General features: G+C 41.5%; 1 protein-coding gene across 1 annotated transcript in view; it reads left to right on the forward strand.

Moving 5' to 3' along the window:
• The window catches only part of LOC123972192 (nucleoprotein TPR-like), a 42,189-nt gene that overhangs the window by 4,757 nt on the left and 18,012 nt on the right, over window positions 1–19,420 (forward strand). The window contains exons 5-30 of the mRNA XM_046051493.1: window positions 638–741; window positions 2,990–3,154; window positions 3,573–3,665; window positions 4,132–4,212; window positions 5,413–5,500; window positions 6,749–6,886; window positions 7,046–7,140; window positions 7,575–7,772; window positions 7,896–8,003; window positions 8,225–8,448; window positions 9,485–9,648; window positions 9,744–9,868; window positions 10,001–10,149; window positions 10,236–10,398; window positions 12,688–12,822; window positions 13,835–13,975; window positions 14,061–14,265; window positions 14,419–14,615; window positions 14,752–14,892; window positions 15,606–15,722; window positions 16,016–16,219; window positions 16,491–16,678; window positions 16,812–16,959; window positions 18,233–18,370; window positions 18,687–18,818; window positions 19,088–19,218. Coding sequence (XP_045907449.1) covers window positions 638–741; window positions 2,990–3,154; window positions 3,573–3,665; window positions 4,132–4,212; window positions 5,413–5,500; window positions 6,749–6,886; window positions 7,046–7,140; window positions 7,575–7,772; window positions 7,896–8,003; window positions 8,225–8,448; window positions 9,485–9,648; window positions 9,744–9,868; window positions 10,001–10,149; window positions 10,236–10,398; window positions 12,688–12,822; window positions 13,835–13,975; window positions 14,061–14,265; window positions 14,419–14,615; window positions 14,752–14,892; window positions 15,606–15,722; window positions 16,016–16,219; window positions 16,491–16,678; window positions 16,812–16,959; window positions 18,233–18,370; window positions 18,687–18,818; window positions 19,088–19,218 — 3,772 coding nt within the window. The remainder of the gene's footprint in view (window positions 1–637; window positions 742–2,989; window positions 3,155–3,572; window positions 3,666–4,131; window positions 4,213–5,412; window positions 5,501–6,748; window positions 6,887–7,045; window positions 7,141–7,574; window positions 7,773–7,895; window positions 8,004–8,224; window positions 8,449–9,484; window positions 9,649–9,743; window positions 9,869–10,000; window positions 10,150–10,235; window positions 10,399–12,687; window positions 12,823–13,834; window positions 13,976–14,060; window positions 14,266–14,418; window positions 14,616–14,751; window positions 14,893–15,605; window positions 15,723–16,015; window positions 16,220–16,490; window positions 16,679–16,811; window positions 16,960–18,232; window positions 18,371–18,686; window positions 18,819–19,087; window positions 19,219–19,420) is intronic.

Below are 19,420 nucleotides of genomic sequence, written 5' to 3' on the forward strand. Positions count from 1 at the left end.
TTTTTTTTTTTTTTTTTTTTTTTTTGCTATTTTCGGCAGATTAATTTCAGTGGCCGAACATTCGATGCATCCCTAGTGTAATGTATTATAGTTCAATTACTGTGTATAATATAGGTACTTTACTCTGTTTTTGTGTGTGTGGCTGCAGCAAACCAAGGCCAAGTATGAGATTGAGGCAGAGAAAAGAGAGTTGGCGAGGCTGTTGGAGAAAAGAACGCAGGAGGTGGAAAACCTTACTGGTAAGATGTCAGGTTTACACACACATGCAGAAACAGTCCAAAGACATGTTATCCAGATTTTTAACGCTACAGCACCCAGTATCATATCAGTACATTCCCCTGTACTGCTGTGCCAATTTCCCCTAAAAGGGAATCGATAAAGGAACATCTTTACTTATCTTATGTTAATACTGCATGTTATGTTTCCACAAACATTTTTCGTTTCAGGCCTTTGGTTACAGTGGTAACAATTAATCTTTGGTTTTTCATGCCAAGTCAAGTCTGTTTTCTTTTTACAGCCAATATCACAAATCACAAATTCACCTCCAGGGGCTTTACAGTCTGTGCAGCAAGCAACAGGCTGTCTATTCAGGAAAGCATTAGTGATTTTTGTTTGTGAATTTTGTGTGTGTTTGCAGAGGATGTGAAGCGTCTGAATGAGAAGCTGACAGAAACCAGCAAAGTCAAGATGGAACTGCAGTTAAAACTGGATGATATACAGTCGTCTGAGTCTTCTGTACAGGTACACACAAGAAACCATCACAGCTCAATGTCAAAGCTCATGTGCATTAAACTGCAGTTTGTCCAAATGACCACTAGAGGCCGTCTCCAAGAAAACTCATAATTATGGCTCCTGACCACCAACAAATATGCTTCTTAAAGGTGGAATCAGTTGGATTTGTCGGTTCTGGTTTGTATACACGACATTCAAAGTTGCTCAACACCAGAAGTGCACACCCTGTGTATGACAAAGCTGCTGCAAAAGTTTTACTAAGTTAGTGAAAACATACACTGCCAACAGTAATGTTGTCTCTGACTGGCAGCTTTGGGACTGCTGTGGTAGCCGCGGAGGCTTTTGTGTTGGACAGAAAATGACTCTCAGCTCAAACTTTGCACTGCAGACCTCAAGTTTCTCAAAACTTGTAAATTGAGATTAGGGGCCTTTCTCATTTCCCAAATTTCTGTCACCTCGATCCTCGAGCGTGTGACCGGGAAATCGATCTCAGCACGCCATCTTGAAGGACATCTCAATTCTTAAAATGCGGATCGAGGAGGCTTGCTGGAGGAGCTATAAGCGAGGATACATTGATGTTTGCAAGAGGCGTGGCAAGCAGCTGGACCAACCCATGGCTGGAGCAGGACGCTGCACTGTTCCTGTTGTATCAGTTAAGCCTATTAAAAATAATCAAATGCGCGATCGAACTTCCTGCCCTTCATCGTTTGTGTTGCGCCTTTATAAAGATCCTGTTCTAACCGCATTCCTTAATGTCATTTCACTTTGATATCACTGATGTTGTTATTGTTGAATGTCATGCGGGATTGTAAGAATGAACAGTAAATAGCGGCTGGATGAAGCGTCTAATAATAAATCTTCCGACACGCCGACAGGTTCGGTCAGGATCTGGTGTTAATTCATGTTCTGTGTTCTTCTTCACATCCAAACGGTCTCACACAGAGTCCAGTTTCATACAGTAAAAGTGTTTGGAGTAAAGCAGCCCGTCCTCTTGATCAACCCTGAGTTCCATCAGTCTAAACGTGGATTATAGAAGCTAAAGTTTAATTCTGTTTCCTCTCTGTCCTGTCAAGTTTATTACTGCAGGGTTTTTTTGTTTTGTCCCACGATATTTGCTGTGACATTACTGCACGGATGGAAATGACTTGACAGCAGCCTTTCTAATCATCAAAGTAAATCGTTAAAGAAAACACTCATGCATCAATATAACACGCAAGAAAGAAATCTCATGGAAAGCTACAGGTGGAGGTGGGAGTAAAACGTCCATGCAGATGCTATAATCGGGACAAAACAGCAGCTGAAGTCAAATTATTAGGCAGCACTGATCTGTTTCATGTTTTAATAGCTTAATAGTGCCCATGTAGTCTGCACGTTATTCCAACAGTAGAGTCCCGTGATGACCGCTGTAATCGGGGCTATATGAGATAAATGTTACTGTGTCATTTTGTAAAGGGACTGATGATGAAACGCTCATCACATCAAGCTGAGGGCTGTAATGATCTCCTGCTTACAGACCAAAGGCGCACCGCAAAAAAGTGTGAGGCCTAGTCTGCTGTGTAGCCTGGTGAATGATCAGGCTGCTGTAATCTGACTGTTTTCGACAGATAATGTTTATTGTAACCTCGAGATGTTTCTACGTGTTATAATGTTGACAGACCTGTTTCTGGATTGTGAAAAAATTACACCTTTAGTGCAAAAGCTGCTCTGACAGAGATCACAGCTCTAGATGATGCAGCTGTGCAACAGGTCATATTTAATTTACGTCTCTTTAAAATGACGGCTCCGAGGAAAGGACATCACATTTCATTAAATGCCCGTTTCCTCCGCTCCTCTCTCCTCGCGTCTCCTCCTCGAGCTCGCATCTTGGGTGGGGGCGGGACTAAAATGCGCCTCGAGGAGGTGGAAATTTGGGAAATGAGAAAGGCCCTCGGACTACTAGTTTTGGAATGTTACATTTGTTGTGTTAGGAAGGCTGATACTTTAGCGAGCTAACAAAGTCGCCCGCACCTGCCTGTCCAACAGAAATGACGCCACCTCTGAGTTGCTCTTCATCTCCATCCTCTCCTTCAGTGCACTCATTCTACCTTTTAAGCAGTAGCAAAAAAAGTCTGAATCTTAATTTAGGTCTTGACTGATCCACTTGCCACAAATCCTCAGGACACTACCGGGTGTGATTTAAAATAGTAAATGGATAAGGTGCCTACCAGAAGTCTGTATTTATTTATGTGATTATATGATCTGGCTTTGTATGTTTTAGCACCGGGAGAATCGCATGGAGCAGGAGAAGGAGTTACACGAGAAGAAAATCGAGTGGTTAACTGCAGAACTGAAGACCAAAACTGATGAACTGTTGAACATCAACAGAGAGAAAGGCAAAGAGATCCTGGAGCTACAGGGTAGTCTGAAGAACAGCAAGGAGCAGGTAATACACAAACAAAACACACGTAAAATAAAAATGCATTAACTGAATAGCTAGTGTAACTATATTACCAGTGAATTTGATCCAGTTAAAGTGCCAGTTAATGTGTGCTGTTCTCTTCACTAGCTTATATTCATTCTTTAGAGGGTTAGAAAACAACCAGATCCATAGTTTTATGGATTTATATTCCAAAATGTCAGGGATTAAATTGTTTGCAAGAAGAAAACCTATTAATAAGTCACAGGTACATAACCCTCAGACTTAAAAGAGAACTGTTAATCTTGGCCTGTTTAAGTTTTCACTACGGTTCTGTCTGTTTTCAGGTTTCACTGAAATGCCTCATTAAAGATAAAGAGATGATGAGCCGTGGCGTCCAATCCGCAGTGCTAGTGTCTTATGAAGTAACTTTTCTCTTCAACAGGTGACTGAACTGGAACGTCAGCTCGCTTCTCTGAAGGAAACCAGTGAAAGCCAAAGTAAGAGAGCTGAAGACCTCAACAACAAACTGAAACAGGTAATAAACACACCAGTATACAGACCTCAGCTGAGAATTTAATGGACACAGACGAGTATTAAGATTTAGATTTGCTTCTCATTTGATTGTTATGCTGCATCTGTATTGGAATAGATTATAGCTGGTGTATAGCTCACGGGCTCCTCACACAATCGTGAAGACCCTCAGGTCCTGAAAGCAGGCACTGTTGACTGACTCATGCCCTAGGTGAAGATGAAGTGGGATCTTACAGTAGTCACTGACTTTGGAATAACCTTCCTCCAAGACTTTAGTTTGCTCTTTTTGCTCTCATTTTTAGGATGTTTTTAAGTAGTCAAACAAGGAATATCATATATTGAACCTAATATGTACAAGATAAAATATGTGTTGTGATGGGGGAAAAAAAGATGTAAAATTGTGCCAGTCAGTTTAAACCTTAAACAACATATACGTGATATGATATGATATGGTCTGCATGTCTCTCCAGGCTAAAGACGAGCAGAGTGCCATGGAGGAGAAATACCGCAATGAGCTCAACGCTCATGTCAAGTTGTCTTCGCTCTACAAGGTGAGAATACCTGCAAGGAGGAGTACAGTTGCATCACAAAAAATTAAGAATTTTTGAGCTACTGCTGTACACTGTACGTGACAATTCATATATATCAGGGCTGGGCACATTAATGCGTTATTATTGCGTTAAGTCATTAATTAATTAATGGAGACAGTAGTCGTTTGGCCCTGCGGGGTCGCTCTTCGCTCCTCAGGTGAACAGGAGACAAGCGTTCCGCGAGTAAACGCCAGGCGCGCTATGGATAGTAACCATGGCAACGGCTTGTGTGCGCTACGAAGCTGTAGCCTCTTTAACTTGAGTTAAAATTATAGGCTAACATAACTTTACCTGACAGGCCTTCATCTAGTTTTGGAGGGAACGCTCTGCCGTGTGAACTCCCTCCTGCTGATGTCCTGATATTTAGTAAACAGTAATAGATTCTGGAAACTCACAAACAGCGAGGATCAGTCTCTCTTCCAATGATTTGTGTTGCGCGTCGCGTTCTAGACAATTCAACTTCTGCGGTGAGCGTGTGTGTGAGGCGACCACTTCACCTCGCTCTAACACGGACACTTGCTGCTGAAAATAGACTGTTTATGCTGCTCCCTGATAAAAGAAAAAAGTTTCTGCTGACACTTGTTGAGGAAAAAAAACAATAAAACAGATTTATAAATGTTAACCTGTAGCTCAGAAGGAGCCTGATATGATCGAGTCTCTGGACTCTTAACTTGTTTTAACAAGCTAGATAAAAGGTGATACCCTGGCAGTGGCAAACAGCTTTGGTTTAATATTTGATTTGATTACATTAATGTTTAAGTTGAGATTTACAAGAAATATTTTATTGCTACTGTGTAAAGGGAATACTGCTTGTAAAAAGCGTGTTTGCAAATGTTATGGCACTTATGTGTTTATAGCAGGACATTTAAAATAAAAGTGCACAATACACTACTTTAGAATTCATTATTCAATTTTGCGCGTAACAATGCGATTAATTGCGATTAAAATTTTAATCGTTGCCCAGCACTAATATTTTTACAAAAATGCATTTTGCATTTGAAACCCAATTTGATGAATGCAAAGACTCGCAGGTTTTTTTTTTTTAAGATGCACCTGTATATTCTCATAATTAAAATAAATAATGTCATGTTGTTCCTTTTTTTTCTCCCCACAATATTTGAAATTCTTCATTTTTATGTGATGTCTTTGTTCTCCCTGTAGGGTTCTGCAACAGCCACAGAGACCAAGAACCAAGAACTGAGCAGAGCTGTGGAAGAGCTCAGCAAGCTGGTTAAAGACATCGGGGAAGGTATCATTCAAGTTTTTAGATTTGTCACTTGGTTATTAAAAAAAAAATGGATACCAAAGCATTTTGACCATTTTGATTTTTCTTGATAAGCTATCTAGGGCTAATCCTTCTACATTATTAAAAACCGTACAACATTGACAGGTCAGTTTATAAATAAGCACAAAATGGTCTGCCTACACTATGCAGAGTAATCTCATCAACATTAATAGCTTTCCTGCCCGACCCTGTTTCCTAGAAATTATGTTTGTATATTACTAAATTGTTTTCATAATTACATTGTGGCGACAAACATCCCTGCTGCCTGGATTATGCTAAGAGATGTTAAAAAAAAAACTGCTCTTTTCACCATTTAAACTTTGTTTAAACTGTTTGATTAATAATTGATGATTTAACAGTTTTCTTTTTTTATTTCAGAATAATAAATCTTTATGATGAAAGTATATGAATTTAAAATGAAGTACTGATTGCTCTGTTCCCTTTTGTCCTAAATACTCTTTTCACCTTGAGACATGTAATTTCTAAATGGCCATCGTTGACACTGTTACATCCCCGTGGCATCCAGGGGATCAGGGACTTACGGCTAGAATTGAATACCCGGGGGCGGAAAGTCAGACAGGTGACACAGGTTCAAGTTTTAACAAAGTTTACTATAATCAGGCAGCAAAACGGAAAGTGATCGCCACTGGAGATGATTAGGGGATAAACCAAAACTACAGGCAAAAATAGGGGACTTAATACAACGAAAGTTATGGGGGCGTCTGTGAAATAACAAAAAGAAACAAGATTAGTAGCCTGCCCGCTGCTTCCCACATCGCAGCACAGCACAGCACACACGCCGCCGACACGATCCCGACACTCCTCACCCGCTTCTCCAACCTCGAGGGCTCCTTATTCCTGCAGCTGATTAGCGACCACCAGACGCAGCCGCGAGAATGACGTCACGGTACCGGCACATACCTGGAGAAAGAGCGCGAAAGGGAGAGAGAACACACGGATCACAAACACTAACCCTAAAACAGGACCAACAACAACACTGATTACCTTTTGGAAGCATGAATCTGTCCCTTCCTCACCATTGTTAGCTGCATTTGGCTGACTGACTATTGTATAATCTTAATATACAACAGGGCAGATAAAGAACACCAAGTCTAAATTAGGAAAAATTCCACTAAGGCCCTGTTTTTCTCAGTCACGTGTAGATTTCCATTATTAAGTATTAACGATGACCTTTGTGATCAATCTTTGCAGCTAATAAGACTCTAGAGAAGAAGGTGTCGGAGGGAGAAGAACTAAAGACGCGTCTTGAAGCAGAGCTTCGAGAAAAGATCAAGAAAATGGAGAAAGAGCTGGAAAACGCCACAGTGAAGGCTGCAGGCAGACACTGCTGTAAGAACACACACATTTACTTAAACTTTCACATTACCTACGTGTGCAGTATATGTTTTGTCACTGTATTGTGTGTACATATGTGCATTAAGTGTGTCAGCAAGTATGTCTGTACACCCCACACCACATTTTATTTTTTACCTGTTTGTTCTGTTCCAGGTGGGCCCTCGCTGACTGAGGAGCAGCTGGACTCCATGTGTCCATCAGCAGCTTCCATCGCCGCAATTGTCAAGCCTGGCATGAAGTTTTTTGATGTGAGTTTAATGGGACATACAGGGTTAAACTCATAACAGGAGGGACATTTTTCTGGTATCAATGTGTGTCATGATATTGTATGTCAAATGTATGCATAATAACCTTTTATTAAATTGACACATTAGCTACCTGTGGCCCTAAAACATCTGGCAGCACCTGTATAAACATAACACTTATTATTTTATCCCACTTCTTTATTGTTAATTAATTTCTTTGTGTTGTAACTACAAACTGCTCACCTGTTGGGTTTCATTTTTACGAATATCATCTTGCTGTGACATAAAACTTGATTTAGATTGAATCTGTTGGACTAAACAGTCCACTGAAAAGCGATGATATAAAGTAAATGGAATTTTACTTGTCTTTATAATGAGTCGTCTACCTGACGCACACTATGAAGTATTAATCCTTCCTTCTCTGTCCCTGTGTTCAGCTGTATAATGCGTATGCAGAGTGTCAGACGCAGCTTCAGCTTGAGAAGCAGGAGACCAGGAGGGTGAGCCGAGTTCTGGATGAGATTGTCCAGGAGGTCGAGTCCAAGGCTCCTGTCCTCAAGCGGCAGAGAGAGGAGTACGAGAGTATGCAGAGATCCATGGCGTCCTTGTGCAACAAGCTGGAACAGGCTAGAACGGTCCGCCACAAGTCCATGTTCTGTCTGTGTTTGTCAATGTGTACATAGTGTTTGATTAAATTCTGGATAACAACAATAGTCTGTTAATTTGAACATGCATTTTGTTTACTTTTTTGTCATTAGGAGATCTACAGTTTACAAAAAGAGAAAGACGAGGCCAAGCAGGGCTGTGATGCCATGGAGAGAGACAAACTGAGGACAGAGAGACAGCTGGAGGATACTTCAGCACAGGTACACACAATTCTGTCAATGTGATTACATACAGTGCACAGCACTTTTATTTAGATTCAATTCTTTGGTGCAGTTCTTTCGCTTTATCTGATCAGATTATTTAACTATCATGTGAACAGGGGAGGGATGGAATATAGGGAATAACTGTGATTTTAAAAATGCAGAATAATTAGATCTGATTGGTGCAGATGCTTTCATTCATTAATTTGTATCTTGTCCAGCTGTGCGCTCTTCTGGTGGAGCTGGAGGAAGCAAGAGGTAATCAGGTGACCAAGGAAGACGGCAGCGTCGCCAACATCTCCAGCACCTCCGAGGTCATCAGTCCCCACCCTCTGTCCTTCCGCAGCGTGGAGGAGCTGCAGAGGCAGAACCAAACCCTGCTGGGAAGGCTGAGGGAGCTGGAGGAGGAAAAGGACAGACATCAGAGCCAAGTCACATCGGCGCGGTAATAAGTGCTACTGCTGTTACCTACTGAGACGCTTCTGCCCAAATCAACCTACAAATGTTGTGCCATCCAAGCCCCAGTAGATTAAGATTAAGACTTGATCTACAAATTCCAAGTTCCAAACTCTGCTCCAAAAGGTTGCAGATACATGAAGGAAGATTTTTAATGGGATAGAGAGAGCGCAAGAACACGGTAGGTGAAGCGGTACTCTTGTAAAATGTAGGTCTTCAAGTCATTTTTGAAGACGGAGAGATTCTGATGACCGAATCGAGTTTGGTAACTCGTTTCGACATCAATGCACCAAACAGGAGAAGAGCTTGGATTGAGATTTCCTGCCTCCAAAGAAGGTTAAAGTCAAGGGCAACTGGACTTGGTTGAAGATAATAGAAGACGTTTCGTCCCTCGTCCCTCATGGGGTCGTTTGCGATGATCTTTGCAAAACGACCCCACAGAGGTTAAATAGCTGAGTTTACCTACCAGTAATTTGGGAACTGAAGAAGTCTCTTGGATGAGCGACGAAACGTCTTCTATTGTCTTACACCAAGTCCAGTTGCCCTTGACTTTAACCTTCTTTGGATAACCTGGATGACTGAGAACCTTCAGACCTTTCCTGCCTCACGATGACAATAGGTCTTATCATCAGTCTTTTGACGATTGTACGAGATAGCTCATTAACCTTAAAGTGGGAAGTTCAGGTAGGTGGGTGCTGGGCTACTGGCCACTCTCTACTTGAGCATTAGTCACTTGAATTTAATGCAAGCAGCAATAAGGAGCCAGTGCAGAGTAATGATAAGTGGAGTACCGTGAGCGGATATTATGAATCTGTTACAGACCTAAACTAATATGAAAGTTGATATGAATCTTAAGTTATCTATTAGACCCACACTTCAACCCGTTTCTGTACAAGTAACGTCAAATGTTTCTAGAATCCATCCGTGCATTTCTATTCATGTTCAGTTGTGTTTCCTGCTGTGGATCAGGTGAAAATGAGCAGTGAAGCTACTGGTTGTAAACATTACCTCTGTCTTCCTTTCAGTGTGTCAGAGTTGGAGGCCAGTGTGGATAAGCTTCAGAAGGAGGTGGAGCAGCTGAGAGAGCAGAGGAACCAGCAGAAACAGCTGGCTGACTCCAGCGCCAGGCAGAGAGACATGTTCAAGGCCCTGCTGACACAGAGCACCGGCTTCAGCCTGCCTCCGCAAAGTAACACCAAAATACTTACACATATGGTGAATGTGGAAACTGTCTGTGTAATGCTGTTGACAGAATGAGGTTAAGTTTTTCATGTGTGTCTGTAGGTTCAGATTCTTCATCCCACCCTGCACAAGTCAAGCCTTCAGTCCCAGCTACTCGCTCAACCCCTCAGAGAGCCGCTGCTGCAGAGTCGGCACAGACTGCTCAGGCTAAAGCTGCTTTAAAACAGGTACACACAAACATCAACGCGCTCGCACTTAAATCTGCATTTCTCTTCATCTTCATACAAATGTGAGGAAAAAATAAATGTTTTGTGTTCAGTAGCTGTTCTGAGTTGATGCGTGTGTCTCTACATTTCCAGCTGAACGATGCCTTTACTCTGTACAAGAAGGAGAAGGCAGAGAACGACAGGATGTCGAATGAAACAAACGACAGGCTGCAGAAGCAGCTGACAGAGCTCCGCTCCAGCCACGCAAGGCTGACCTCTCAGCTAGAGTTCAGCAACAAGAGGTTTGTTGGGTCCATTACAGCTACTGCAGCTGCCTCATTTTTCAGTTCTTGGAGTTCACTGTTCTTTATATCTCTGTGTATTTCAGGTATGAGATGCTCCAGGAGACTGCATCCGCCTACCGCAGAGAGATCTCTGCCCTACAGGACAGGAACCAAAAAATGGCTGCAATGGCCCAACGTCACGAGCACATCATCCACACCATGAGCCAAGACCTCCGACAGACTAATGAAAAACTGGCCCTGGAAGAGGTGAGGAACAAGAGAAGCATAATTATCTTAATGATGGATATGATGAGGTGTAGATATCTCTGTAACTTCACTGTGAGACAGGGTTACGCACCAACAAAAAGTTGGATCGGAGGCCCCACACTACTCTGTTTGAGTTTAAAAACAAATACGATCTCCGTCCACACCATCGTTTTAGCTGCGTATCAGAGTTGATCTCTGTCTACATTAAAACTACTGAAAATGCACATCTAGTAGCTGTGCAGGTACGCTGGGCATGCACGTGCCGGAGTAAACAGGAAGCAGATGGTCTATTCTGAAGTTACAGAAGATTTGGCGAAAGAATAAATTAATGCAGGCGAAGAACCGCATAGGGATGAAACGATTACCGGTTTAACGGTAAACCATGGTAAAATTTCCAAGGGTTATTATTACCTTACACACTTTAATTACCATGGTAACCGGGTACGGTTAACCGCTCTGTTAAAATCTCACGGCAAACACTGTCCAGCGTCTCCCAGAAGCAGGCGCTCGTGCGCAGAATGCAACGTGGGTTTGTTTGGGTCAGTGAGAACACGGCAGAAGACAACGCTGCAGAGATTTTTCAGTCACTCTGAAGTCCGGTCGTATTTGAGTTTTTATGAGAGCGCTGAGGGAAACTTGATTGAAGAAAATAACCTCGTAGTGAACGCAGGGTGAGTTAACTTTTAGCTTTGGTTTGTCTCTCTGACTTGCTAACAGCGTGTAAACTGAAGCTCTCAGTGTTGCTGCTCTTGTAAAAACGTTGTTCTGCTGCTGTGTGCGTCGTGTCGGCAGAGTCTATTCGTCCACTGCACATGAGAACACGCAGTTTAGTCAACCAACCAGCATATCTTGAAACGCTACAGACTCCTCTGTTTTTATGTCAGTTTTTGGGCTCATTGCACTATCACTATAAAGACTTATTTGTTTTCATGTAACTGTGCACGGGGTCATTGTATTACCTATATAATATAAAATCTTGATAATGCACAATGATTTTCATATGTTTACAAAAGGTATTTGCTGTTTATTTTTTTATGCAAACAAAACTGCAGTTTTATATGTAGTTTTCAATATAAAACTTGTTGAAACAGTTTCAGTGTGTGTATCAGTACATTTTAATATTCTTTTGGCACGTTTTGTACAATACCCTGATGATAATGATAACACAGGAGTTAAAAGCGGCTGTGGCGGCAGAAAACAGACTGGGAGTGGTCTGAAAAAAAATACGCCGACATGCAGAGAATAAGTGCTGTTTGCACAGTACAAAATATTTTTAATAAAAATACCACGTCAGAAACTATGTCAGTAGCTTTGTTTCTGCTTTGCATGACTTATAACACCCAATCAGAGATTCATCGTTTCATAAGTCTCCGTTTTTTTGCCCGTCTTCACTAAAACGCTCTCCTGAGTTTCAAAACAAAGACGGAGAAGTGCAAACGTAGCAAAAGGTCTCTGCTTTAAAAAGAGAACGCAGTAGTGTGGATGCAGCCTGAGAGAGGTGAAATCAGATAAAGGCTGTCATTCTTCATCTTCACACACGTCTAGTTTTATGTTCATGACCCTGAATAGACTACATTTATTTGACTGTTGGTGTGATCATATGCATTTCTATATAACTTGAGTACAGTTCTAGCCTAGTGTTGTTCTGCAGACAGTGTATAGTCAGTCAATTTGTTGAATTTTAACTACCTTTATTTCCATACATAATTACCCAGTTGTTTAAATCAGGAGATGTACACACATTACTGGCTTTCTTTCTATGCCTTTTTAGCAGATTATCCCATTAAGAGCTTGGGCAGTCAGCACTGTTTGTTCAGTGGCCATTAGCGCTGCCTTTTTACCACTCCAAAGTGAAGACATTGGTGGATTAGTTTATTTTTAAACTGATAATCAGCTCATAAATACCACATGTTGTTTACATTTTGCAATAATGGAGCCTTTGGCCCTGTTGTAAAGTCTGTTGATAAATAATACGCCAAGTGTGGCTGCTATATGAAAACCCACCACCCAAACTGATAAAAGCTATCGTGCCCTGTGAACAACCATCCTGCAAAGTTTTGTTTTAAATGCATTTATCATCCTCTCGGTTTTGTGGGGCGGCTGTGGCTTAAGAGGTAGAGCAGGTCGCTTCTGCCGTTAGTGAATGAATGGGTGTGAATGTATGAATGAGACAAGTAGTGTAAAGCACTTAGAGTGGTCAGAAGGCATGAAAGGTGCTAAAGAAGTACAAGTTTCTGCCTACTTCTCAACTATTACCTAATTATGTTATTGTCCCTTCTGTGTCTGTAGGTGCGCGTAGAGAATTTAACTAAAGAGCGAGACATGCTGAGACAAGCAGAGAGTCGACTCAATCGAGAGAAGGAAGCTGTGATGGCCGAGCAACGTAACCAGAACCTGCTGCTCACCAACCTCAAGACTATGCAGGTACCACATCACACAGCAGTGTTTTTATTCTCCGTTGAACAATTGAAACTCTCAATTTTAAACTTGTTATTCGATGTAATGTAATATCATTGATGTAATGTACAGAAAGTGTCATGGAGTTCACAACACTTTACACCATAATGACTTGAATTTACCTCAGTTAAAGGTGAAATGGATTTTCTGTCATCTTATAGCATCCACTGTGATTTGACAGCAGTACCAGTGAAGTTGCCAAACATTCAGATAAACCTTAAATTAATTTTTACCTCATGTTTCCATCATCCCCACTCTGTTAGTCAGCAACCAGCCAGTAGAAAGGGTTGAATCATACAGATACCTCGGGACAATAATTGATCACAAACTTACCTTCCGACCAAACGGTGAAAACATTTTCTCAAAGTGTCAGCGGCGCCTCTTTTTCTTGATGAAGCTCCGCAGACCTCAGGTTCACCCGTGAGTCCTGATAGCTTTCTACAAATGCATTCATTGAATCTGTAATAACCTTCAATTTATCAGCCTGGTTTGGATCACTGTCAAACATCCATCTAAAAGGAACTAAACTAAAAGGAACACAAATAGCCTCGCACACTGCACAGCCACCACAGTCTTTTACCCTCAGGCCAGAGATACGGATCACTCACATTCAGGACTAAGAGAGCCATGACAAGTTTTGTTCCCACATCCATTAGAACCATGAATGGTTGATTAACATATTCATCTGTGTGTGTGTGTGTGTGTGTGTGGATTGGTGATTTCTTTTATTTATTTATTTCTTTATCTATTTTTAACTCAATCTTTTAATGTTTTCTCCCTATTTATCATGTATTTATTGTACTTTGCGAGCCTTACTTATTTACATAGAACTGTTTATTACTGTGTGTGTGTGTGTGTGTGTGTGTGTGTGTTTTTGTGGTATATTGTGCTGTGTGCGCGAATGAAGTACCTAACGGATAAATTAAGTTCTTTGAATTGAATTCTCCGATTTTCCTCCTCCTATCTCATATTGGTATAGCTGACAATGGAGCGTACAGAGACAGACACTCGCCAGCGACTGAACAACAAGATAGAGAACCTGGAGGCAGAACTGGCTTCAATGAAGACCAGACTGGACCAGGAAGTAGCACAGAGACACACCCTCGGGCGCACTATGGACGTATGTGTAGAGTTTATACCTTTAATGCACATATATACTCTCAAGTATTGCGTATAATCTTCTGTCACCTTCACCTCCTGTGCAGGCTCAGTTATTAGAAGCTAAGAAACAGCTGGAGACCCAGAACACCTTGCAGCAGAAGACAAGGGAGTTGTTACAAAGCTCTGAACAGCAGGTGGCAGCACTGAAAGCCCAGCTGGCTTCTGCTTCATCCTCTGAGGCTGTTACTAGCTCCAGCAACACAACCACACCTGCTACCAGAGCTTCAGCCCTCAGAGCACCACTTAGAGGTAAGCAGCAGCACTTAGTAGTAAAAAACATATTTGTAGTATGTGGACACTTGACGTGTTCACATGTTTTAAGTTTATTGTTGAGGGTTGATAAGAGTCTAATGCTAATACTGTCACTTTCTAACTGCTTCCCTCGTGTCTGAATCCCCTCAGTACGCTCTCCAGTGCCAGCATCCTCCCAGCAGCCCAGCCAATCAGAGCAGGAGCTTGCAGAGGTGAAAGGTCTGCTGCGTACTGCTGAGGAACAAAACAGTGAACTAGCAGAGCAGCTAAAGAATGCTAATGCTACTGTGGAGCAGTACAGGGCTGTGGTACTGACTCTGGAAGACAGTCTGAAGAAAGAAAAGGAGGTATAGCTCTTCTGTTTCTTAGTAATTCAGCAACACACCCTGTTCTTCTCTAGTGTCTTCTGTTTTTTTTCTTTTACACGTTTTACTCTACCTTTACCTGTTCACATACGTAAACTGATCCTCCTCCATTCTTCAGTCTCGCTCCCCTCTGGAGATCCGGCTCAAGGAGTCTGAGGAAGTGCAGAAGCAGCTGGAGAACAGGATTTTAGAGGTGGAGAAAATGAAGCAGCAGGTGGAAGAAGAGAGGAGACAGGCTGTTGATGCAGTGGAAAAACAAGTAAGCCTGTTGCACACATTTATACACGAGAACCTTTATAGAAATGGGTCTGTATTTAATCACATTCACATTTTGTCTTTTATGAAAGTTTGTTTGGACTTTGTCTTTTTCTTGTCCATTTGTAAGACTTCTTTAAGTTGAGTCTCTGTTAGTTTGTGCATTAGACTTTCATTTTATATTTTGTCTACAGAGGGAAACATGAATTATAATAATATAACAAATAAATAAGTTACTATACTAGTTACTAAACTTTCGATTATACCAGTGTTTTTACTATAATGAACATCTTTTGAGATTGTTTTGTCTTAGGCAGACTTCTGTCCTATGAAAAATGAGTTTCCTCGCTGGCTCAAGGTTTTTCTTGTTGACGCACACAATCACCGTCCACTGTTAAATGTATTATTTAAATGTTCTCAAGCTCAAATTCTTGAGTACACTTTTTTTTTTTTTTTTTTTAACGTTAATAAATAACACAAAGGCAACTGTTTGTTGTAACTTATTTATTTGTTCAATTCTCCACAAGGAAATGTACAATTTCCACCACATTCTTCAGCATGGCTCCATTCGTCTGTAGAGGCGCAATAAAACAGGAGAAACAGTTCACCTGACTTTTAATTCACTTCATACCTTTTTTGCTAAAGAAATTAGACAGCCCTGATTAACATTTTCAGCTGCACTGGTGCACTGACCTTTCTGCCGATACAACTGTCCAGGTGTGTGAGCTGCAGCGCAGTCTGAAGGCCAGCCAGGCAGAGCAACAGGAGGCGCTGGAGAGAGCTGCTGCTGCTGTTACACAGGAGCAGAAGGCCATACAGGACAGCCTGCTGCAGGTTCATTAACACACAAACACACACGCAGTCCCTACCAGTTAGCAGATGTATCGTGAATTACATTTTTCCCATTCAAAACCTCACACTTGACATGACTCTGATAGCTGTGTTATCCTACTGATTGATTGCAAGTTTATCAAAAAGATAAGTACTTAGGTAAATACAACCACAAAAAACTAATATGCACGCATGGCATCTTCTGAAACGTGAACAATTTAACTCAAAATAAGAAGACAAGACATTTGTTAAAATGTGAATTGTGGCCCACTGTTTCCCCTCGGTCTTCCTCTTAGACTAAACTAGCTGGAGAGGCGCAGGCTAAGTATGAGCGGGAGCTGATGCTTCATGCTGCTGATGTGGAGGCCCTGCAGGAGTTGAAGAAAAGAACCCAGCAAGAAGCGGCACAGAAGAGGGATTTCGAGGAGCGACTGAACAAGACCACCTCCCTCATGCAGGAGAAAACTGCAGGCTGGGCCACTATGGAGAGACAGCTGAAGGTAGGATGACTAACCAGAGAGGGAAGAAACTAGGCACCCCTGGGTCTTTTCACACAGCTTTGAGGTGTTGAGCATATACAGATTAAATTACTTTAAAATAAAAATGATTTCTTACTCTGTCTCTACATTAAGTTAATGTAAACTTGAACCGGATTGCCGTTTTCGAACACTGGTGCCTTTCAAAGATTCCTTAAGGTTTCTGTAAGTTTCTTAAAGCCACAAACACTGCTCTAGGAGTATGTTTTCTTTCTGATTGGTCATAACTTTTCAGGAGGATCTGTCCAATAAGAGTCGTCGCTGTGCGGAGCTGGGGAAGCAGAATTCACTGCTGCACCAACAGATGGATGAAATGGCCACACGGAGTCGGGAGCTGCAACAACAACAACAGAAACAGCTGCAGGTTGACCTGCCATTCAGCGGGGAAGGGAAGACCACTGAACAGATACTAGAAATACTCAGGTAATTCTGCAACACCAGGGGTATTACTGAATTTTGTTGACATGTAGGGCAAAGTAAACCCTTATCCTCTACGTCTCAGTGTGAAATCATTGGAAATAAGTTTGAAGTGTGTGTGTGTGTGTGTGTGTTGTAGGTTTGTGCGGAGTGAGAAAGAGATCGCTGTGGCTCGAAGCGAGGTGTCTGAGGAAGAAGCTCTTCGCCACAAACAGCGAGTGGAACACCAAGACAGAGAATTGAAGGAGCTGCAGGAAGCTCTAAACGCTGAGAGGGAGAAACTGCTGGTATGAATTGGAGGAATGGAAGACTGGAGATTGATAACTAAATACAGGGAATTTGGGTAGCTCACTGGTTAGCGTACCTGTAAATGATCAAGGTTGCACAATGAAATAAAGTTTGTAGGCCCTTCATGCTACACACATAGAACTAAACAGATAAATAAATGTATATTAGATTATGGTAACATTATAAAATAAAAATATATAAATATAGTTATTTATATACCAACATATACACCCAGGAAGTAAATCTGTAGTGCATTTTTTTTAATTTTCATGTAAGGGAATGTAAACAGCAGCAACAATATAGCGATGATAATATGGTTTTCATCTTCACATAAGAAGTCTGACATTTAGGTAACGGTGTCCATCCACCTGGATTGCATTTGAGCACCATCGATGTAAACACAGAGTCCGTCTCCTCTCATCTTGCCGCAGTTTTAAGCTCTGTCGGCGCAGAACACGGTCCGCCCGTCGACTGCTGCTGATGAGAACAGCGTCAAATCCATCCCTGTGTCTTGAGTAAACTTTTGGTTCAGGGATGGTTGCCCCTAGTATTATCTCAAAAGTGAGAACCTGGGAACTTTTAGCAAATCTAAAGCTGGGTGGTAGGTAATGTGGAATGATGACCATTGAGGATTTGAAAAAGATTCATGTGAAATATGCAATTAGGGATGCACCGAATGTTCGGTGAGGTAAGGCGTCTATACAGGATGGAAATAAGATTAATTGGATTATATTCACATAAAGTATAAAACATATATTACATGTGTCCATTAAAAGGAAATGGACACAGGTAATTTACTTTACCAGACCCTCTCGGGCCCCGGACCCACCCACCATAGTCTCTCCACATCCTGTGGGAAACACGGAGTATAGAGCACATTTTGACTATTTCATTTATGCAATGGAGGGGAAAAAAGGCAAAATAACTGGAAAAAATTTTGAAAAACCTTGTTCGGTATTTGGGAAAGTTTTTCATTATATTCAGCTTTGGCCAAAAGAATCCCTAATTGGAATATTGGCTTACAACAACTTACTCTGTCCCTGTTCCATTGCAAGTGTTTAATAGAAGGCATAAACAATAACAGCACAATGAACAAATAAGTGGTTCCTTACTGGAAATTGTTGCAAATTATCTTAGGATCTAAGATAGCTGGGTAGCCAAGTACAACTTTGACAAACGAACGATGCTTACTTGAGGCTAAAAAGAACAAAAGTCGCGTGAGAGAATAGTGTTTATTATAATGTGTCTGTTTGCCTCCCTTCCTTGATTCAGGCTGCATCGAAGACTCTGGCTCAGCAGGAGGAACAGCTGAAGAAGTTGGAGACTCTCGGTGCTCTCCAAGAAACCAACAGGATAATGAAAATGGACAGAGATAAACTGGAACAAGAGCTGCAGCAAGCTCAGGTTAAAGTAAGTGTTATAGTTTATCCTTTGTTTCCCTTTAATGGTTAGCTGTGGCTGGTTTTGATTTTTACTACATTTGTGGCTACAATCGGATAATCACTTGAGTCTGTGACTAATAAGATGTTTTATTAGGGCCTATTTGAATCTAAACCCTGATGCAGTCAGGTGAGAACAAACTAGTGCAGTTTACCAGTCTAATGCAGCTCTTCTCTGAATTTAATTTTTTTTTTACATTAAATTTCCACCGTAGAGCTGTTTGTATATACAACCTGTGAAATACGCTTAATATCTCTTCTCTTCTGTCGTCCTCTGTCTCTCTCAGGTTACAAAGCTCCAGTCGGACATCAGCCCACTACATCACTCTTTGTCTCAGCTGTCAGAGAAAAATGGCTCCTTGCAGGCCGACAAGAGGATACTGGAGGAAGACCTCAAACGCTGGAAGGCCAAAGCACAGGTAACTGCAGTGTGTCTGTGTGTTTAGGAACATGGACAAAGAGGAGGGCGAGAGTGTGCATACCTGCATGAAATTCCTGCAGCAAAGTATTTTATATGGCACATATTCTGGTGTTTATTGCAGACTTTTTACATACTGTCCATGTATTTTCATTAACTGCATTATTATTTTATTAGTGTTTTGTCTCTGTGATATTTAATACAGCTCATGTTTTCCACTTTCTCGTGGTTTTATCTTCAAATTTAAACTTGATTGAATGTCGTCCACAGCAACTGGTTAGCCAACAGAAAGACGGCGATGTTGAGGAGAGACAGAAACTCACCACCGAGAGAGAAGCTCTGCAGAGACGCATGACACAGCAAACTGAAGAGACCGCCAAGCTGAAGACTGAACTAGCAAGGTACACACACCTTGAAGTTTTACCAAAACAGTAACCGCTAATTAGCTTTTTTAGCATTAGTTGCAGTTACCATCCAGAGACGGGCTAGTAATGATTTAATTTCTGTGGAAAATGCCCTGTGGTCTGTATTTGATCATTTGTAATTTGATAGTTAAAATGACCAGAGCAGCAGTGGCAGACTGATTTATTCATCCCTAAAAAT

The sequence above is a fragment of the Micropterus dolomieu genome, linkage group LG06 (assembly GCF_021292245.1).
Source record: "Micropterus dolomieu isolate WLL.071019.BEF.003 ecotype Adirondacks linkage group LG06, ASM2129224v1, whole genome shotgun sequence".
Classification (NCBI taxonomy): domain Eukaryota; kingdom Metazoa; phylum Chordata; class Actinopteri; order Centrarchiformes; family Centrarchidae; genus Micropterus; species Micropterus dolomieu.